Here is an 18,145-nt window from a genome sequence, read left to right on the forward strand (position 1 = left end):
TGGGTACGAACCGCTTCACAGCAAAGAGCGTCAGCCAAGCGGGGGATTTTGACAATAATACGCGGTGGCTTTCTATAGTGACGACGCGCGCAATGGCACCCGAGATTAGCTTCGCGTGCCGAAAAAGGAATATATTAGGAGACAAAAGGGTTCGAGCTGTCGAACAGAGCGCGTTGTACCGACTGCAGTACAAATAACAATTATGCGCGCCTCGCGAAAGTCTGGTGAATTGTGACGCAGGATGCAACACGGGAAGCGTCGAGAGTGGGTCAGATTGGGGGGGGGGGGGGGAGCAGCCCAACTAACCGACAGTCGCACGTTGCGCAAGGGGGGCTAAGACGGGGGGAAGGGGGGCGGAAGCTACCTTGTTCGGGAACAGAGAAGATCCAAAGGACTGGATTTCTGATCTGATTTGTTCCGATTCGTCTGGGGTTGTGGTTTTAAGGTCAGAGCGCGCGAATGAGATGTGGAAGAGGGTCCCCGTCCAGCCTGAGATCAATTGGCGAACCAGAACTCCCTGATCGAAAGGCGCCTTCGGGTTGGCTACTCCGTACTTACCAAAGTAAATGCAAGCTTTAGGTCAAATCATCGGCCACCACAGTTACTGCAGGAGACAAGATAGAATCAAATGCTTAACGTGATGCACAAATAAGTCGACGAATTCTTTCTTCCAGGTGAGTGAAGGTAGAAAGATTAGGAAGAGGGGAGCTTCCAAATACGGTCGCTGTCTCTTCCGAATGGCCGGAGTTATGTACTTACGGTAATTTACCGAGTGATATCACCGATATAACCGAGACTCTTACTAACAATTGCTAAATTGTTAAATTACAGTAATAACAATACACTTCCTGTCTTCAAGGCAGCAAAAGACCGATTTTCAAAGCTACTATAGACTCTTAACGCCGGAGCATGAATTACAAAATCTTCCTGCTATTCAACACCTCAAGGTTTGTGATACTATGACCTAGCATGACTGAATCCTTTGCTTGGGTTAGGTTCCTTCAAGGCCCGACCGGAGTCAGGCATTCAGGCAGCCAGCCTTGCATTGGCCATGGCCCATGGCCCTGCAGGAGTAAAGGATTTCTAAACTCTATGACTATACTGCCTCAGTCGTATCCGGACCTAGAACACATGAAATCACCTGGACAGCTTTGATAAAGCAATTTGGAAGTCTGCTGTTTAAATGAAATCCAGAAAATAAAAGCACATGCTACTAAGGCATGCCGCATGCCTCAACATCCATCCGGGGTTAAGGGATGCCCGGGTGGCTTTTCCCTATCACACTCGTAGTATATTTGCCCCAAGTGCATGCCCACACGTCATTCCGAGGTTCTAAACTGGGGCTATGTAGCCCTGGAGCTATCATAGCCGTAAGGTTGACTCACTCCATATAGGTACGGAATCGGGTGGTCTATTGCCACGCTAAATTTGCCGGCACTGGCAACTCCCTTACAAATATTAGCGCCTTGTTTCAAATGCAGTTTTCTGAGTTTATAAGCCTCAATACTAGCCTCATTATCGCCCTTTGTTCAATCAATACACATGGGCAGAGGCCTATATCACATAGATGTTAAAGACTTGGGCATGCCGCATTATAGACACATACAAGACGGTGCCGCATAGTGGGCGCTAGGAGAACTTTTTGGGTCTTTGAAAGTCCAAAGCCCAAGTTCCGGTCAGCTTCAGCCATAGAGACTAAATATATTGTAGGATAGATCCACGGCTAACATTTGAACATCAATTGATTGTTGAGACATCCAGATGTCTTATCCACATGCTCAAAAATCCCGAGATCCAGACGTATATGTGATTGCAAGCACTTGAGAAGCTTGAGTGATGGGGACTTCCGATGTTTCAAAAATGTTCAAATGTTAGGACAAAAGAGTTAGCATAGTTCGAGTTGATAACGTGGCGATTCTGTCACTACCCAAGCTTTGTGTCGAAGACAGGTAAGCCATCAAATCCTGAGGAGACCATTAGTAAACTAGGTGAATATTAAAATTTGGAAGGCCCCTCAGTGACAGGTTAGTGGAGAACTTGAAGTTCTCCGGACGCTGATTGGACACGGTTATTTGGCGGTTTGAAACTGCGACCCCATTGAGATGCTTCAGAAGGCAATTAAGTCCTAATATCCTGGTAAGACTGCTTCTCAAGTAAACAAGGGGAACATTGAATAGTAAGATTGATATTGAGACAAGAGCACCTCTGGTTTGACAATCGGGAAGTTGAATGGAACAGCCACCGTACGATAACATGTCTTTTTCGGGTTAAGACAGTGGGTCTAGACTCTAAACACCTCAGGTTGTCAAGTGGTACAAGCCCCAACCGATCATCAAGACCAGATCCAGAATCTTTTCTGTAGAAAGCATTGCCAAATAAACATGCCTCTCTGCACAATAGCATGTAGGTATCTTCGCCAGGCAGGCTGAAAGCGGAGAGCCAACTCAGGTCCCAGCAAGCCTTTGCGAACCAATGCTTCACAGGTCTTTGTCTCCTTTGCAGAATCAACGAAGATGTACTCTGCATTCGAGATCATATTCTTTGTCTTGCGCTTGAAGTCGTACGCTAGCAAGGCCATTGTAGGATAGACATTGTGCCAACAAGCAGAAATAAGACCATCAAAAACTTCATTGCGGTTAAGTTCTGGAAACTCCATTTCCCAAAATCGGCGATCCCATTCTTCGGCGCTGAGGATAATGTCGTCATAGGGTTCATGGCCATATACCATAAAGTATAGAAGTGTCCCAACCGCAAACTGTTCAGTTCTGGCGGAACAGAGCCCGTATGTGCCTTTCAATGGTCCAGCAAGTATTGGTCTGGCTCGTGGAGGTAAGGTACCTTCAAGTGGCTGTCCAATGGTGGTGGCACGACCAGAATCAGTCAGCTTCAAGTTGAAGTTTCTGTCAAGAAGACAGTTGCTCGCATGCAGATCATTGTGACAAAAGCCCACTTTCTCCACATACTCAAGAGCAGAAGTGAGTTGTTGTATCCACCGAGCGATGAGAGCAGGATCCTCGTATTCATTGACCCTGATAAGACGCCCATGAAAGCCATTTGTTCCTGTCTCTCGCTCCTGGCGTTCATAGAAGCGAGGGGCGATTGCCTGATGCGTGCAATATGATAGGAAAAGGTAGTCCGGGAGCATGAGAAAACATTCAATAATATTCGGACATCGATCACGGCACCCATTAAGACGTTTGAAAAACGAGATCTCCTTGAGGAAAGGATGCTCCGCTGCCTTTTCTTCAGGGATTCGGTCGCGAAGAACAATTCTCACCACAATAGTTGGAGTGACGCGGTAGATATAAGCGTCGAGTCCTCCGCCAACCCAGTCATGTTCCTCGAGAGCATCAGCATAGTGGAAGCTCATGGCGAATCAAAACACATGTAATTGTAGTCGTAGCCGTGTAGAGTTTAGCCAACGATATACAGAAGTATTAGGGCGGGGTTGGCGGCACGGCCGCACGGGTGTGACTCCGTGTGAGCACGGGGTAGGGAGGGCGGTAAGGCCAGCAAACGTGGCGAGAAGGGAAAAGGGAGGATTTTGGAAGAGATCGATTGTCTTACAAATAGGGGCTCGACTAATGCCACCCCTTACGCAACATTCTACCTAGATATCCAGTTGTACAGTCGGATCGCGATACGATGAACAGGTTTGCAATGATGTCGTAGCAAAGGGGCTTCGCTGCTCGCACATCTGAAGGTTCTACCTTCATTTTCAGGTATCGGGAATATTCGATGTTTCAAAACAAGTAAGTACCTACGTATCCATATTTGCTTAATTTGATCAGAGCCTAGAGCAAGAATCAAGTCTTTGGACTTGAAATCTTCCACATCGGCCAAGTTACCTCGATATCATGTGAATGAGTTTTGATGAAAAGAGAATGTTAATTCTACAAGGCCATCGAAGGGTATGACAGTGAGACTTAAGAGCTAATCATGTAGAATACTTACCAGTGTCCACTTCAAATGTTCAAGGTATGCAACAGTAGCCTTGGTGGCGTGAGTTCTACTAGTAGGTAGCATGGCTGGGAGATCAAACGGCGGGGGGTTCGGCCTTTTTTCCCGTCTTCTCACCACTTCCATTCTTGTTTTTCTACTTTTGCCACCTTATCTATTGAAGCATTGAAATCAGATCCTCTTAAGATGAGTTTGCTACTATATAGAATTAAATGAAAAATTGGAATGATGGGATCGAGATTCGAATGTATGAAATCATGGACTATTTAGGGTTTCGGGAATGAAATCATGCATCATCGAGATCCAATCTTACGGAGCTTAAATGCCACTCAACCACGGGTCGTCACTCATCAGCCTCAAAATTTCAAAAAAAAAAATTAAGGAATGCAAGGGAGAGCTTTATTTTACGCCAAATTTATCGTTTTAATCATCTTCGCTTTATTTTGTAGCTATTTGTAAGTTACGGTAAGTGCGATACTACTACTAGTAAAGCAAGGTCTTGCAGCTCCACAGGTCCATGTGCAACGCGCAGACTCAAGCCAAGACCAGGAAAATATCAGTATCAATTCTGAGTCTATTCAGAAACACTAATTCTGCATGCATACATCCTTCGGAGATTTGCCCCCCAGGCTTCCAAGTTCGGTGGGGCCGAACCGCAGCGGACCGCTTGCTTGCTTATAGACGTCTAGTCTAGACTTCTAGACTTCTAAATGCACCCCGATTCTCCATGACAAGGAAAAATGTGGATCCCAGCTCTCAGAACCAGTTTTCTGGGCGAAGGCAGTGCATGATACACACATTAGATATGAATGACGCTTACGAAATTATCAAGATGGCACGGGTTTCTGTCTAATGGCTGGCTGTAGGATAAATATGGATGTTGGCTGACGTCGTTCATAAGTAGTATATTGAATGTGGGTCATTGATATCTGCTGTGCACAATTTTGCATGGAAGATATTACATCAATGGATGGGTATATGGTATAAATCTGACGGTTTCCCTGCTCAACCCTGTCCCGAGGGTTATTCGCTTTCACCCCATAACATACAGAAAGCTCGAGCGCGTGTACACGGCCCTCATATTCACCATGCTTGGATTAAAGATGTATGGAGCACTGCTCCTTTCAATGGGACTGACTGCTCTTGCGGCTCAGCCTTCTACTCACACGCATCGATTTGCACGTCGGGGTAAGTCATTGCTCAACATGGAATCTTGAAGATGAAACATGAATTCCGTCTAACGTTTTCAAATCCTGTGCTTTAGATGGATCAAACATCACTCAAAGCTTGTTGGAGAGATTCTACTTGTTCTCTCAATACTCTGCTCTTGCATCATGCGACCAGAACATCAACAGCAGTGCAGCTGGAAAATCCGTAACTTGCGATAATGACAACTGTGATCTCGTTTCTTCGAACAGTACTACGATCCTCAGCTCTTTCCACAACACTACAGGCCCAACCGGCTACGTCGCCTTGAATCACGATCTCCACCAGATCCTCCTGGTATTCCGTGGATCGGTATCCCGAAATGACTGGCGGACCGACTATGACACTCAAAGCGTAAATGTTTCCGACATTTGCGACGGTTGCACAGCCCACAAAGGGTTCTGGAGCTACTGGCAATCGGTGTCCAAGAATGTCACCCAACTGCTGAACACAACTGTTCACCAGTATCCTAACTACACGACGAAAGTGGCGGGATGGAGTCTTGGTGGTGGTCTTGCGGCCCTCGCTGGAACCGATCTGCGAAGCAAGAACTTCACTCTGGATATCGTGAGTAGTGTGCTCACATGTTAATACATGTCTGACCCCAATGACACCTTGCTGACCATCAAATCTTAGTGGACATACGGAAGCCCCAAGATTGGCAACTACGCGCTCGCCAATTACATCACTACACAAACCCCCAGCACTTACCGAGCCACCCATGCTGCGGATCCGTTTCCCAGAATCCCGCGTAATAGTAGCTGGTTCAATCCTTCCCCCGAATTCTGGATCGACCTACCATCTGGTCAATTGCCCAACACAACAGATGTGCATTTCGTTCAGGGAATCAACAGCACGGCGGGCAATGCTGGTACACCCTTCAACATCACGAACCTCCCTGATCATGACTGGTACTTCTTGAACATGACCAACTACTGCGATCAACCATCCGACTATGACCCATGCCATGGAATTGGTTCACCCAACAGCACTACTTGCCTACGATAGATTTCCTCTTCTCTAGACTTTTTGCCTTTGCAATTATGAGATGAATACCCGACCAATAATGTATAATGGATGTGTGTCAAGCTCTGGCAGATGGCAGTCATGATGTTGCTCTGGATCTGGACGGTGTTACTTTGTATTAATCGATGAATTTTGTTGACATAATCCAATGTCCTGCGCTCGTCTAGACAATAAAACGGCGATTATTGGAAGTTATAACTATCATTTATCTACGTATATCGCGCTAAGTGCGGTTTTCTTGAAGGGAACATTATCGCATTCTTAAGGCTCTCACCTGCATCCCAAGATTGAAATCTACTATGCAGCCTTCAAGTGCTGGAGGGAAATTATCTAGTACATACTAGTAGGCAAAGAATTAGATAACCTTATATAGACTGCCCCCCCTCTCTTCTCAAGGCATAATACATTCTAAAACAAACCACCAGCCCATTCCAAGTACATCGGTAGCAACTAGTACCAGTTGACTGTAAGAAGCGGGTCTATTCCCGAAGTTTAGTTTCGCCTGATTCCAGTCCTAAGTAATCGTTGTCCGAATCCATGCCATCGAGACTGTGTCACAATTTTGTATTTTCATTCAGTCATGATCAAAAGAAACCATGCTAGATTCTAATTTGTGTCATTCTCATTAACGCCAATTTCTCCTGCTATCACACAGGTTAGTGGGTGGTTGGTCCAGCCTAGAGAAATCCGGCAATCAAATCATACATGAGCAAGCACCATTTAAGGCTGCACAACCTGAATGTTGTTCTTTTTCTGCAGTTTGGAACAATCAAGGGTCAGTATCGATGATCCTTGGAGGCGATGTAAAATGATAAGCTCACCTTCCAGCTGTCAAGCTCTGTCTGCTTGGACTTATACTGCTTCAGCATATCCTCCAGAACCTGGTGCAATCCTTCGTTGTTGGTCTTGAGTGTCGGGAGAACCTCTTCAACTGTGCGTTCGACTAGCACTCCATTCACCATACGAAAGCATTTGCGTTCTTGGGGGAGAGGGCTCAGGGTCTCAATCACGAGTCTATGGTGGGAAAATGTCGAATTAGCATCTGTTATATCAGAACGCCGGTGCTGGCTCTGGACCGGACCACGGCCCCTTGTCGCAAAATATGATTGCAGCGCCGGGAGATTGAATATGTGAATGTGTCACATAGAAACTCACTTATGCTCTTCAGCCTCTTGCTCAATGTCGCCGATCTTCTGCGCCAATTGTTGGAGGGTGTTCTTGAAATTGGTGTACTGGCCCTGCAGCTCTTGTGGTGCCATAATTAGGTTAGCTCATAGCTCCAGCGAGACAAGCGTCAGAAATCCTCTCACCCTGCTGTTTCTTAGGGTCAATCTGCTGTTGGCTCGACATGGTGGCGATGTGGTAATTTCAGGCAGTGCGGCGCAGGGAGCTCAAAAGTCGAGATGACGATGCGGGGCCGCGTTGTGATATCTGGTGGGCTTCAGGAAGATAAAACGACTGCCTCTTTGATTCAACAACACCACTGAGCTAAAACTAGGCTGTATCGAGACAAATCTCTCTGAGTTTCACAAGGAGTATTCATTTCACATATTTATTATTAAAATCACCACTATAACGCCTAGATGCTCATGCGATTTTGAATCACAAAGCAAGAAGGTCACGTGGTTGATAACGGTTTGCACTGTTTGTCTGATATTCCATCCCCGAGATTCATCATGAGCGAGTTCCTTTCTCTCGCGACACCCTCTTAGTCCACCTCGAAGCTTGTTTCGACCCGGCAATCGGGTACCTCACCTTGCAATGGCTCGCGACGATGTGGGCCCGCCTGCTAAAAGGCAAAAAAATGACTCCCACCTCCCACACCAGATACGAGATGCTAGGCGCAAGGAAAATGACGACTGGGAGACGAACCGAATGCTCACTTCGGGCATCGCGCAGAGACGGAATATGGAAAGCGACTTTATGCCCGATGACGAAGAGGCAACTCGAGTTCATTTGCTAGTTCACGACCTCCGACCACCGTTCCTCGATGGCCGTACCATTTTCACCCAGCAACTGGAGCCAATCTCCGCCATTCGAGACCCACAGAGCGACATGGCAGTGTTTAGCCGGAAGGGAAGTAAGGTGGTCCGGGACCGTCGACAGCAGCGCGAGCGGCAAAAGCAGGCTCAGGAAGCTACAAATATGGCTGGCACAGCTCTTGGAAACTTGATGGGCGTCAAGGAAGATGAGGGCGACAGCGCTGTTGCCATGCCTGTGGAGGATGTCTACAAGAGTGGAGGAAACAAATTTGCGAAGCATATGAAGAAAGAGGAGGGAGGCGCTAGCTCGTTCAGCAGGAGTAAGACTCTGCGCGAACAACGGGAGTACCTTCCCGCATTTGCGGTGCGCGAGGATCTTCTGCGCGTCATTCGCGACAATCAAGTTGTGATTGTGGTTGGAGAAACTGGATCCGGAAAGACCACACAATTGACCCAGTTCCTTCACGAGGATGGTTATTCAAAGTTTGGCATGATTGGATGCACGCAGCCTCGCCGTGTGGCGGCTATGAGTGTCGCAAAGCGTGTCAGTGAGGAAATGGAAGTGGATCTTGGTGGACTTGTTGGATATGCCATTCGGTTCGAAGATTGCACCAGTGACGAAACAAAAATTAAATGTGAGCATCCCCGGACCATTACTTCTGTTTGAGGCATACTTCTAACATTCAATAGATATGACGGACGGTGTACTCTTACGAGAGTCTCTGACCCAGTCAGACCTTGACAAATACTCTTGTATTATCATGGATGAAGCGCACGAGCGTGCGTTGAATACCGATGTCTTGATGGGACTCTTGAAAAAGGTTCTAGTTCGGCGCAGGGATCTGAAGCTGATTGTTACATCTGCCACCATGAACGCAGAGAGGTTCTCGCGCTTCTACGGTGGAGCACCTGAATTTATTATTCCTGGTCGAACTTTCCCAGTGGATACTCACTTCTCACGCACACCTTGTGAGGATTATGTGGATGCTGCAGTCAAGCAGGTCTTGGCCATCCATGTCTCCCAGGGCCAAGGTGATATTTTGGTATTCATGACAGGCCAGGAGGATATTGAAGCAACATGCGAGCTGGTCGAAGAGCGTTTGAAATTACTAAACGATCCTGCGCCGCTCAGTATTCTGCCCATATACAGTCAGATGCCAGCGGAGCAACAGGCAAGGATCTTCGAAAGAGCCGAGGCGGGAGTTCGTAAAGTGATTGTTGCCACAAACATTGCGGAAACCAGTTTGACAGTTGACGGTATCATGTTTGTGGTGGACTCGGGATACTCGAAGCTCAAGGTGTACAATCCACGCATGGGTATGGACACCTTGCAAATTACACCAATCTCCCAAGCCAATTCCAACCAGCGATCTGGACGAGCTGGACGGACAGGCCCGGGAAAGGCCTATCGCCTGTATACCGAAACAGCTTACAAGAATGAGCTGTACATTGCAACAATTCCTGAAATTCAACGCACAAGTCTTTCCAACACTGTGCTGTTATTGAAATCACTGGGAGTCAAGGACCTCCTAGATTTTGATTTCATGGACCCTCCACCACAAGAGACAATTTCAACTTCGCTCTTCGAGTTATGGTCTCTTGGTGCCCTGGACAACTTGGGCGATTTGACTCATTTAGGTCGCCGCATGACACCATTCCCCATGGACCCCCCTCTTGCCAAGCTTCTCATTATGTCCTCGGAAGAGTACGGCTGCAGCGAGGAGATGCTGACCATTGTGTCTATGCTTTCGGTCCCAAATGTCTTCTACCGTCCAAAGGAGCGACAAGAGGAGTCCGACTCGGCCCGCGAGAAGTTCTTCGTTCCTGAGTCCGACCATCTGACTCTACTTCACGTCTACACACAGTGGAAGTCCAATGGCTTTTCTGACGGGTGGTGCACTAGACACTTCCTTCATGGGAAAACACTCCGGCGTGCAAAGGAAGTTCGAGACCAATTATTCGATATCATGAACCAACAAAAGATGACCTTGGTCAGCTGTGGTACAGATTGGGATGTGATCCGCAAATGTATCTGTTCAGGCTTTTACCACCAAGCCGCGCGCGTTAAGGGCATTGGCGAGTTCATCAACCTTCGTACAAGCGTGACCATGGCATTGCACCCGACGAGTGCCCTATACGGTCTTGGTTATGTGCCGGAATACGTTGTTTACCACGAGTTGATCTTGACTGCCAAGGAGTACATGTCCACCGTGACAGCTGTAGATCCACACGTAAGTTTTGAATATCCCTACTTTCCTCACTTGCCATTTGAGTGCAAAATGACTGACTTGAAACTAGTGGCTCGCGGAACTCGGTGGTGTCTTCTACTCCGTCAAAGAAAAGGGCTACTCTCAACGTGACCGACGTGTCACAGAAATAGAATTCAACAAGCGCATGGAAATCGAAGAACAAATGGCCAAGGACCGTGAACGTGCTGCGGCTCAAAAGAAGAAAGAGGAAGAACGGAACGATCCCAGCCGACGCAGGGGAGAGATTGAAGTCGGTGGAAAATCAGCCGTACGACGTCCGCTCGTCAAGAAGCCTGGAAAGATCGGAGGCCTTACCTCGTCATCATCTTCATCATCAAGGCCTGGCGCTAACAGCGGAAGCTCTGGTGGGGGTAGTGTTGTGAAGAAGCCTCAGATCCCCAGGCGACCAGGGCGGACATTTTAATACCCTGCTGAATATCGAAATATCGCAGCCTCGTCCTTTGTATAAGATCGAAGCAGTCTAAAGCTTTGTCGATATCAACATCCAAAATCAATTGAACAAGATACCCAAGATAAACAGTATGGATCAGGAGCATACGTTGTTATCTACCTCCTTCAAATGTTTCTACGCCCTAATTATATGCATCAATAAAAACAAACCCAGGAACTTCAAACATAACCCGCTGTATTGATATTTTATACAAAGAAACATGCAATTCAACCAAATATCAAGTCAATAGACATGACACAATGGAACAATGACAACATCCTCTGTCTTCCAACGAAAACAAAGAACATATGCCTCAGTCCATAGTTTTATCAAGCCAGCCAATCTCCATCAAGGAGCAACCAGCCCAGCCCAAAAGCACCTCACCCACGACTTCAGCAAATTGCCCGCTCAGTTAATGAAGTTAATGCAGAAGAAGTGTAGAATGAGCGATCCAAAAATATAATCGGCGAACGCGCGCTCATGCGAAGTACCACTCTCCACTTCCTCGGTATCCTCATCCGCGAAACGAGCATTCTTCCCCTTCGAACTAGGCTTGGAGACTGACGCCGAGCCAGAGTCACTGGTCTGCATACGGAGGGAGGCTGTAAGGACGAATTGGCCGACTGCGGCGCTGAATCCACTCAAGAAGGCATTGAAGGGCTAAATAACATCCATGAATATTAGCATGGGATCATTGAAGGTCATTTGTCTTGGAATGTGTCATGAAGGAACAGGCAGGTAGGTCATGAGAGTGAATCGCGAATAGTATAGACTGGTCCTAGACCATAATAATACAAAAGCCTGGGCATTCTTGAGCGAGCGACGTACATAATTTCCAGCCAGCACGCAGTACACGAACTGGAGTCCGCCGACGAGAACTAAGAAGGCCATGAAGGCGTCCAAGAGCAATGTGCGCTGCGCGGTATTGGCGAGGTACTGCTGCCAGACATGGGCGGTGATGTCGAGGACGGAGGAATTGGTTTTCAGGGTTGCAGGGCCCGAGGAGAGGGTTGGGGTTGTAGAGGGTGCTGGTGCTGGTGCGGAGGCCGTTGAGGCCGCGTGTCGTTTGGCAGGCATCGTGGACGGATTTTAAGGATTGTTGGATTGGGTAGGTCGGGTTGGTGGTTGGAGTAGACCCTATGATAAAAGCACACGGTATAGCTTTAATTATGGGGAAATTGAAGTTCTTGGGAGAAATAATTGCGTGGGGGGTGGAAGATCAATTGGATATCAATGATGCCAGCTTGGAGCTTCGTTATCGACGGTCACGTGGATGATAGGCCCACCCAGGAGTATACACAGTACAAAGTAGTATGTAGTAGTTGGGGTTTTTTGGTCAGTCCTTCACACTTGAAATGTTGTTATATATTTGATAACTCAGGAACTTGGTAGTTAAATCTCAGTTGCACTCTATGAGGTGAAATTTGTGTTGATTGAGGAGTAGAAATATTTCTCACTTAAATGTCGGATTTGTCGCGGGAATACTGTACACTACTACACATACACGGACTGGGCCCACAGTGGACTCGCAGTAAGTACACATTACGCGAATCAATCAATGTTCACTAGAAACACTACTAGGTAGTGCTATACTAGTAGACACTATCCATATAAACAGTCATGCTTAGACTTCTAAAGTGAGGATGGATCAAAATCATGTCCACCACTTTCTTCTCATATGATCTTCCTCTCGAGGTTGAACACTAGGCATTCCAAGGTGCACATGTGGGACCCACTTCTTTCTCACTATAGTTCAATTTATACAAGTGGACGTATTCAATCACCACACAATCTCCAGAGCCGAGGAGTTGTCCTGTCTTAAAATAAAGGGGAGCCGCCCCCATATATCAGGTATAAGGAATCAAATGAGTCCCGCCCGTTGCTCAGCGTCACCTCTGAGCACAACTCGTTGCCATCACTCCCAATCGACCTCAATGTCCAACCCTCTCCCAATTCTCCAAACAAGGCGCCCACTATCAGCCCAATAATCCTCGGCCCAAAAACACTCTGTGCAGGGCAAATAAACGGCTTAATGCCAAAGGGCATAAAGGCATGCCTTTGCGTCCTCGTCAACGTTTCCCACCGTCTTGGCTCAAAGGACATAGCCTCTGACCCCCAAATAATCGGCGATGTATGAGATCCCTCAATATCTGTGGCCTCGCCCTTCGACACAATGGACCCATCAAACTGAAATGCACGATAGATTCTTTTTGTCGGCGGGTAAAGCCGGAGTGCCTCATTCACAAGGTGTTCCACCGAGACCTTGTCTATGCCGACCCTCTCCGTGAACACGGCCTTGCTTGGCGTACAAGCGAATGCGGCGATCTGTGATCGCCACTCTGGGTGCCGGAGGCCGGTCTTGTATCCCGTTTCGATGAACATACACAGAACAATGCGCCACATGGTTTCAAAGCCTGGCAGAATCAGGTTCTGAGGGTTGTTCTGCGGGCTTAGGTCGTGTGTGAAGGTAAATATGTCCAGGAGAGCCTCCTGGAGGCGGGTGTTATTTTCGAATGGAGTTAGGGTTGTCTCCATCTTTGAAGCTATCCAAGTGGTGTTTATTTCGGTGGCTAGCTTGATTAAGCGACTATCATGGAGGTCGTTGAGGGTTTCTTCCTCCATCGAAAATAGAACGTGGAGAACTATCCGTAGTGTCAATGCTTGGATCAAATCCATGACACGAATTCTTATCTCTCCATGGCCGTTTGCCGTTTCATTTTCGATGCTAGTTTGCACAGCCTTGTGGGCGATTTCTGAAAGGCGGTTCCAAGCGATTGGGGTCAGGTTGATAAGGCCTTTCGCTTGGGCAACAAATTGATTCACACGAGCCTCTTCATGGCTGGTGAATGCATTGTCAATTCCAAAGGCGAGACGAAGTCTTTGATTCGAAATGGCTCTTGATTGAAGTGGCGTTAGTTGATTACAGCGCTTTTTGGATAGGCATATCACGATTTTGTGCCGGCCTTGGTAGAAGTTGAATGCTTTAAATCGATGCCAATGCGTATATAACAAGAAGAGACCAATAATGGCGGAAATTAAATAGATCAAAAAATGCATCTTCTTGGTTCTTTCCGACTTTTGATTATCTTGTGTCAGTCGAGAATCAGCGAAGGCATTTCTGAAGCGGAATAGATACCTCTTGTTCAAAAGGCTACTTGAGAAAAACTCCCACCAATATCGACAGCGTCATGGGTGGTTGATTCGATAGCTGTTGGAACGGCAGGGAGAACCTTGGAAACACTCATGGATTCAAGAAGGGCTATATATGCCCGGAGATAGCCTTAAAATATCAGCTAATGGGATATATGCCCTTGCCGGAATAGTGTAGCAAGCCATGAAGACATTTGAAAGGGGCTATGCAAGATAGCAAACGCAGGCAAATTCACGGGAAACAGCACAAAGGTATTCATCTTTCATGCCATTTGCCTGCCATTACCCATTTCTCAAGCCACCGTGACCCAATCAACACCCTGGGCTTATTGCCATAGGCTCAGGTAAATGAAGCGAGTTCCCAGTTAGCCTTGAGAAGAGAAGAGTGGCTTTTGCTTTCGTGGCGATGCAGAGCCAGCCTTTCTTCTCTCTCTGAAGAAATTGATCGATTCATATGAAGACATCAGCGCCATCATGCGACCACATGACTCGTACTTAACTGTGGCCGCCAAATCCTGCAGTGCATGCAAAACGATTGGTGCTGATCCTGGTATGTTCAGCCTCACTGCCAACACAACAGCACTTCCCATCTTGTTTTGATTGTCTCAATCCCTGCCGGTATTATGAGACTAGCAAGATACGCGGCGTGATAATGGGTAGCCTCCTCGTATCTTGGAGATGGAATATTGGGGAGGCTCCATGGTCTGATTACCATGCCTGTCTCCCATATACCCAGAGAGAGGACCAAATTTGACACGACAGTGCCGCATGCATAGCACCGCAGGATGTTCCCAGTTCCCGGTTCCCCGCACATAGATGCAGCCGCTGCATTTATTAGACCAATCAAATCGTTTTGAAATAGCCGCCCTTCCCAAGCGAGATCATATTCTGATGCTGCTATGGCAGAGCCCAGAGACATGACTTGCCTGTGTGAGGTACGCAGCTCTGAGACCGCCGCGATAAGGAGTCCCCAGAAAATATTTTGCTGCCAAGTCATGACTCGCGTGCATAAGGTTCCTAATACCTACATGTAGGAGCCTCCGGGCGCTTCACCCCAAAGTGCTCAAGGCTTTCAATTGCTCACTGACCAGAGGGCGGGCTTGAAGAAGATTCGCTTTGTGCGACTTGGATGCTGTGGACCCCATGGACTAATTTTAATTCATAGATTGGAACATCATACTCAATAAATTACAATTGATAAAGTGGATGGTTGGGTTTTTAGTATATTGTGCCAAGATAGGTATCGGGTTGGCGCCCCGTCAAGAGAGAAGAGTGGTATCGTATCATACATTTGAGGAGAGAATCAATAGTGGTCCAAACCGACATACGCCATAAAGCACCATAATCGTCAAATCGTCATAAATACACCGAGGGTGTGATAAAAAGATGCATGTTGTATCAAAGCACATCGCCAAGGCCGAGTCAAGCATGGGGCAAGGAAAAAAGAGAGTCCAACTCCGGATTTACTGGCTTTATGCGAACCATCCAGTGACGCTGGATACATTCCCAGCGGCTGTATTATCATTCTCAACATCCATCTGGAATTCACGCATGACATTGTCCCAATCTTCCCAGTTTAGTGGAACCGACTCGGACATATTGTTGTCCTGAGTCATGAACGCGTTGCTCATTCCCATGGGAGAATTGAATGAAAGTCCACTCGGTAAGATATTCACAGGAACCGAGTCTGCCATTGTTGAGTTATCAAGAGTAACGGGAGCCAGAATGTTGGTGTTGGGGAAGATGGTTTGCAAAGTGTCCCATGGCCCAGCGCTGAGATTGATATGTCCAGGATCTTCGGCTATCGAAAGATTTCTTGATGTGCCAGGGGAAATAGAGGGCGAATCCAAAGATATGGGCAATTGTGGAAGAGTGTGATGATGTGTAGCGGCAAAATCAATAGTTGAGTCGAACGGTGGTTGGGGATTTGGTCCAAACTGAGATCGCAGCTCCTCCTGCTTTTTGGCTCGAGTTGCGACGGCGCGTTTCATCAAAGCATCCAATGGGCGCCAGAGCATGCCCTTCTTGTGTGTACCATGCATAGTCCAATTAGCATAAAGCGCATGAATGGCATTCCAGGCTCGATCTGTGACAGGACAAATGGGTCGCACGCATATTTCAGATAAGACGAATGCGACTCCGTGCCATTGCATGTTGGTTCGGAATAGCCATCCCCACTTGGCTGTTTTGGGGTCAGTCTCGAGGAGACGCCCAAACTCGAGGACCTCGATCGCAGTGATGAACAAGCTCTCGCGAGTTGTTTGAGATACGTTGGTGGAACGATCCTTCCGGGTCATAGGGTGGTGGACAATTAACCACAACTTCGCGAGAATGAGTCGTGCCACTGTTGCAGATGCCCAATGAATAGGAATATTCATGTCACAGTGTTTGATATAACGTTCCTCGATTCGGTTGTTAATTATTTGAATCATCCGTTCGCAACGATCAGTCGATGGAGCAGTGTCGCCCATACGGAATCGGCTACCAGGGCATGTGTAGTTTACCCGTCGCAGGGCACTTGTGATTTCACAGCGGATGAGACAAAATGTCATATCGGTGCAGCAATCTCGCTCCACGGGTGCCTCTGTCATTTCTGGGTATAAATCATCATCGTTGATATTCAACGGTACTCGAGTGTCATACATGCTCTCATGAATAAGCGGATCAGTTCCATGGTCCTCAGAGGACCGGACATCCATGAGACATATATGCCACCACAGGCGACGGCGCATTTCTGTCTCAAATGGCTTCAGTGCAAAATTAGTTCCATCGCGGTGAAGGCCCAAGCCTTGGGACAATCGAAGGATGATGGCATCCATAGACCAGACGAACTTGGAGTCATCCTCTCGACGAATGCATATCAAGAACAGAACTGCCGCCTGTAAAAGCATCAAGCTCTGTGTGTTAAGGAAGCCGGCCTTTGCCAAGGCTTGTTCAACTGCAAATCTATAGCGTTTGACAGCTGTCTTTCGATCTTCTCCAAGCTGTGCCAAGCAATCCTCGGGCTTTGAGCTGACAATAGCGGACAGATAAATAGAAAACACCAAAGCCTCCGAGTTCTTGTCCAAAGATTCGGGATGCTGCGCTGCTTCAATCAAGAGATTTCTGACAGTGGGTTTGTGCAGAATGGTGATTAAGGGGGCAACATTCTCCTTGTAAATCTCCCAAAATTTCGATACCTTAGGAAGCGGAGGATGAAATTCGCGAAGGGAGTGAGCTAGAGAATAGTAACCAAAAAGGAATCCATCCTGAGAGCCCGCAGGAGATGAATCGGGGGATGAAACATCCTCCTCCTCGGATGAAGAATGGTCGAGAATATCTTGAAGTTCCTCAACCTCATCTCCAAGACTAGCCCACAACCGATTACTGACATATCGGCTCCGACCTTCATCAATAACCAACCGCCCAAACTCATTCTCGAATTTGCGAGGCGCAAGCTTTTTGGGGTCGTTATCCTCAAATGGACAAATCCCGTTTTGAGCATTAGCGTCGGCGGTGGTTATAGGATTTGCAACTGCAGATGGCGACGTATTGGCAGTAGTATTGGTAAAAGCGGAGGGAAGAGTAGAGGAATTTGTCTGTATTGGTGAAACACTCGAAACTGAGCCAGCCTCGCCGTTCTTATCACTCAGATGCTGAATGACACCTTCCAGGCGTCGCAAGCGGGATATAAGCTCTGCATCAGGCGGGCGCTTGGATTTGCGGGGAGCACGGCCGGGCGGAGGAAAGATACATTCGATGTTGGCCTTCACACAATTGGAACAAGGCGACCGCTTGTTGCAGCGAACTTTGCGGCGTCTGCAGGTTACACAGCTGCGTGAGCTGGCGGAGTCGAGTGACGGGCGCGGGGCGGTGGCGGGGACTGTGGATGGTACACCGGTCGGAGAATTATCGCTGGAGGAGTGGTTTCCCCCTTCGGGGAAAGCTGAGTGGAACGACATGATGCAAGGCAGTCGAAGCTTGCCTACGACATTCTTCCATCAGATAAGAAGAATTTCTAGCAGTGCCGAATGTTTTGTAAGCTCAGCAAATAAGTTTAAGTTACTTTGGGGGCGCAAGCTCCATGTGACTGGTGAGTCAGCCCGGAGTTCTAGGCTCTTTATTGCCCTTTTGGGACTCCG

At 47.6% G+C, this 18,145-nt stretch overlaps 7 protein-coding genes across 7 annotated transcripts; 2 read left to right on the plus strand and 5 right to left on the minus strand.

The window, feature by feature from the left end:
- Positions 1-2,332: 2,332 nt before the first annotated feature.
- N7466_003878 (protein kinase domain protein) lies at positions 2,333-3,370 on the minus strand (the record flags this gene model as incomplete). Its single annotated transcript, XM_057163275.1, has 1 exon — positions 2,333-3,370. The coding sequence occupies one exon, from the start codon at positions 3,368-3,370 to the stop codon at positions 2,333-2,335; it is 1,038 nt and encodes a 345-aa protein (XP_057021956.1).
- A 1,678-nt stretch (positions 3,371-5,048) lies between these two features.
- On the plus strand, positions 5,049-6,174 carry N7466_003879 (lipase family protein; the record flags this gene model as incomplete). Its single annotated transcript, XM_057163276.1, has 3 exons — positions 5,049-5,148; positions 5,225-5,733; positions 5,803-6,174. The coding sequence occupies 3 exons, from the start codon at positions 5,049-5,051 to the stop codon at positions 6,172-6,174; spliced, it is 981 nt and encodes a 326-aa protein (XP_057021957.1).
- Positions 6,175-6,912: 738 nt separating this feature from the next.
- On the minus strand, positions 6,913-7,542 carry N7466_003880 (putative prefoldin subunit 2; the record flags this gene model as incomplete). The annotated part of the gene is made up of 4 exons (XM_057163277.1): positions 6,913-6,945; positions 7,014-7,206; positions 7,348-7,438; positions 7,503-7,542. The coding sequence occupies 4 exons, from the start codon at positions 7,540-7,542 to the stop codon at positions 6,913-6,915; spliced, it is 357 nt and encodes a 118-aa protein (XP_057021958.1).
- A 411-nt stretch (positions 7,543-7,953) lies between these two features.
- Positions 7,954-10,847, plus strand: N7466_003881 (putative mRNA splicing factor RNA helicase (Prp16); the record flags this gene model as incomplete). The annotated part of the gene is made up of 3 exons (XM_057163278.1): positions 7,954-8,809; positions 8,865-10,405; positions 10,473-10,847. 3 exons carry the CDS (start codon positions 7,954-7,956, stop codon positions 10,845-10,847), a joined length of 2,772 nt encoding a protein of 923 aa, XP_057021959.1.
- Positions 10,848-11,282: 435 nt separating this feature from the next.
- On the minus strand, positions 11,283-11,951 carry N7466_003882 (putative oligosaccharyl transferase subunit Dad1; the record flags this gene model as incomplete). Its single annotated transcript, XM_057163279.1, has 2 exons — positions 11,283-11,534; positions 11,703-11,951. 2 exons carry the CDS (start codon positions 11,949-11,951, stop codon positions 11,283-11,285), a joined length of 501 nt encoding a protein of 166 aa, XP_057021960.1.
- A 741-nt stretch (positions 11,952-12,692) lies between these two features.
- On the minus strand, positions 12,693-13,931 carry N7466_003883 (Cytochrome P450; the record flags this gene model as incomplete). The annotated part of the gene is made up of 1 exon (XM_057163280.1): positions 12,693-13,931. The coding sequence occupies one exon, from the start codon at positions 13,929-13,931 to the stop codon at positions 12,693-12,695; it is 1,239 nt and encodes a 412-aa protein (XP_057021961.1).
- Positions 13,932-15,496: 1,565 nt separating this feature from the next.
- Positions 15,497-17,965, minus strand: N7466_003884 (putative C6 transcription factor; the record flags this gene model as incomplete). Its single annotated transcript, XM_057163281.1, has 1 exon — positions 15,497-17,965. The coding sequence occupies one exon, from the start codon at positions 17,963-17,965 to the stop codon at positions 15,497-15,499; it is 2,469 nt and encodes an 822-aa protein (XP_057021962.1).
- Between the last annotated feature and the right edge of the window lie 180 nt (positions 17,966-18,145).

This window comes from Penicillium verhagenii (assembly GCF_028828195.1).
Source record: "Penicillium verhagenii strain IBT 33310 chromosome Unknown utg000005l_segment0_segment0, whole genome shotgun sequence".
Taxonomy (NCBI): domain Eukaryota; kingdom Fungi; phylum Ascomycota; class Eurotiomycetes; order Eurotiales; family Aspergillaceae; genus Penicillium; species Penicillium verhagenii.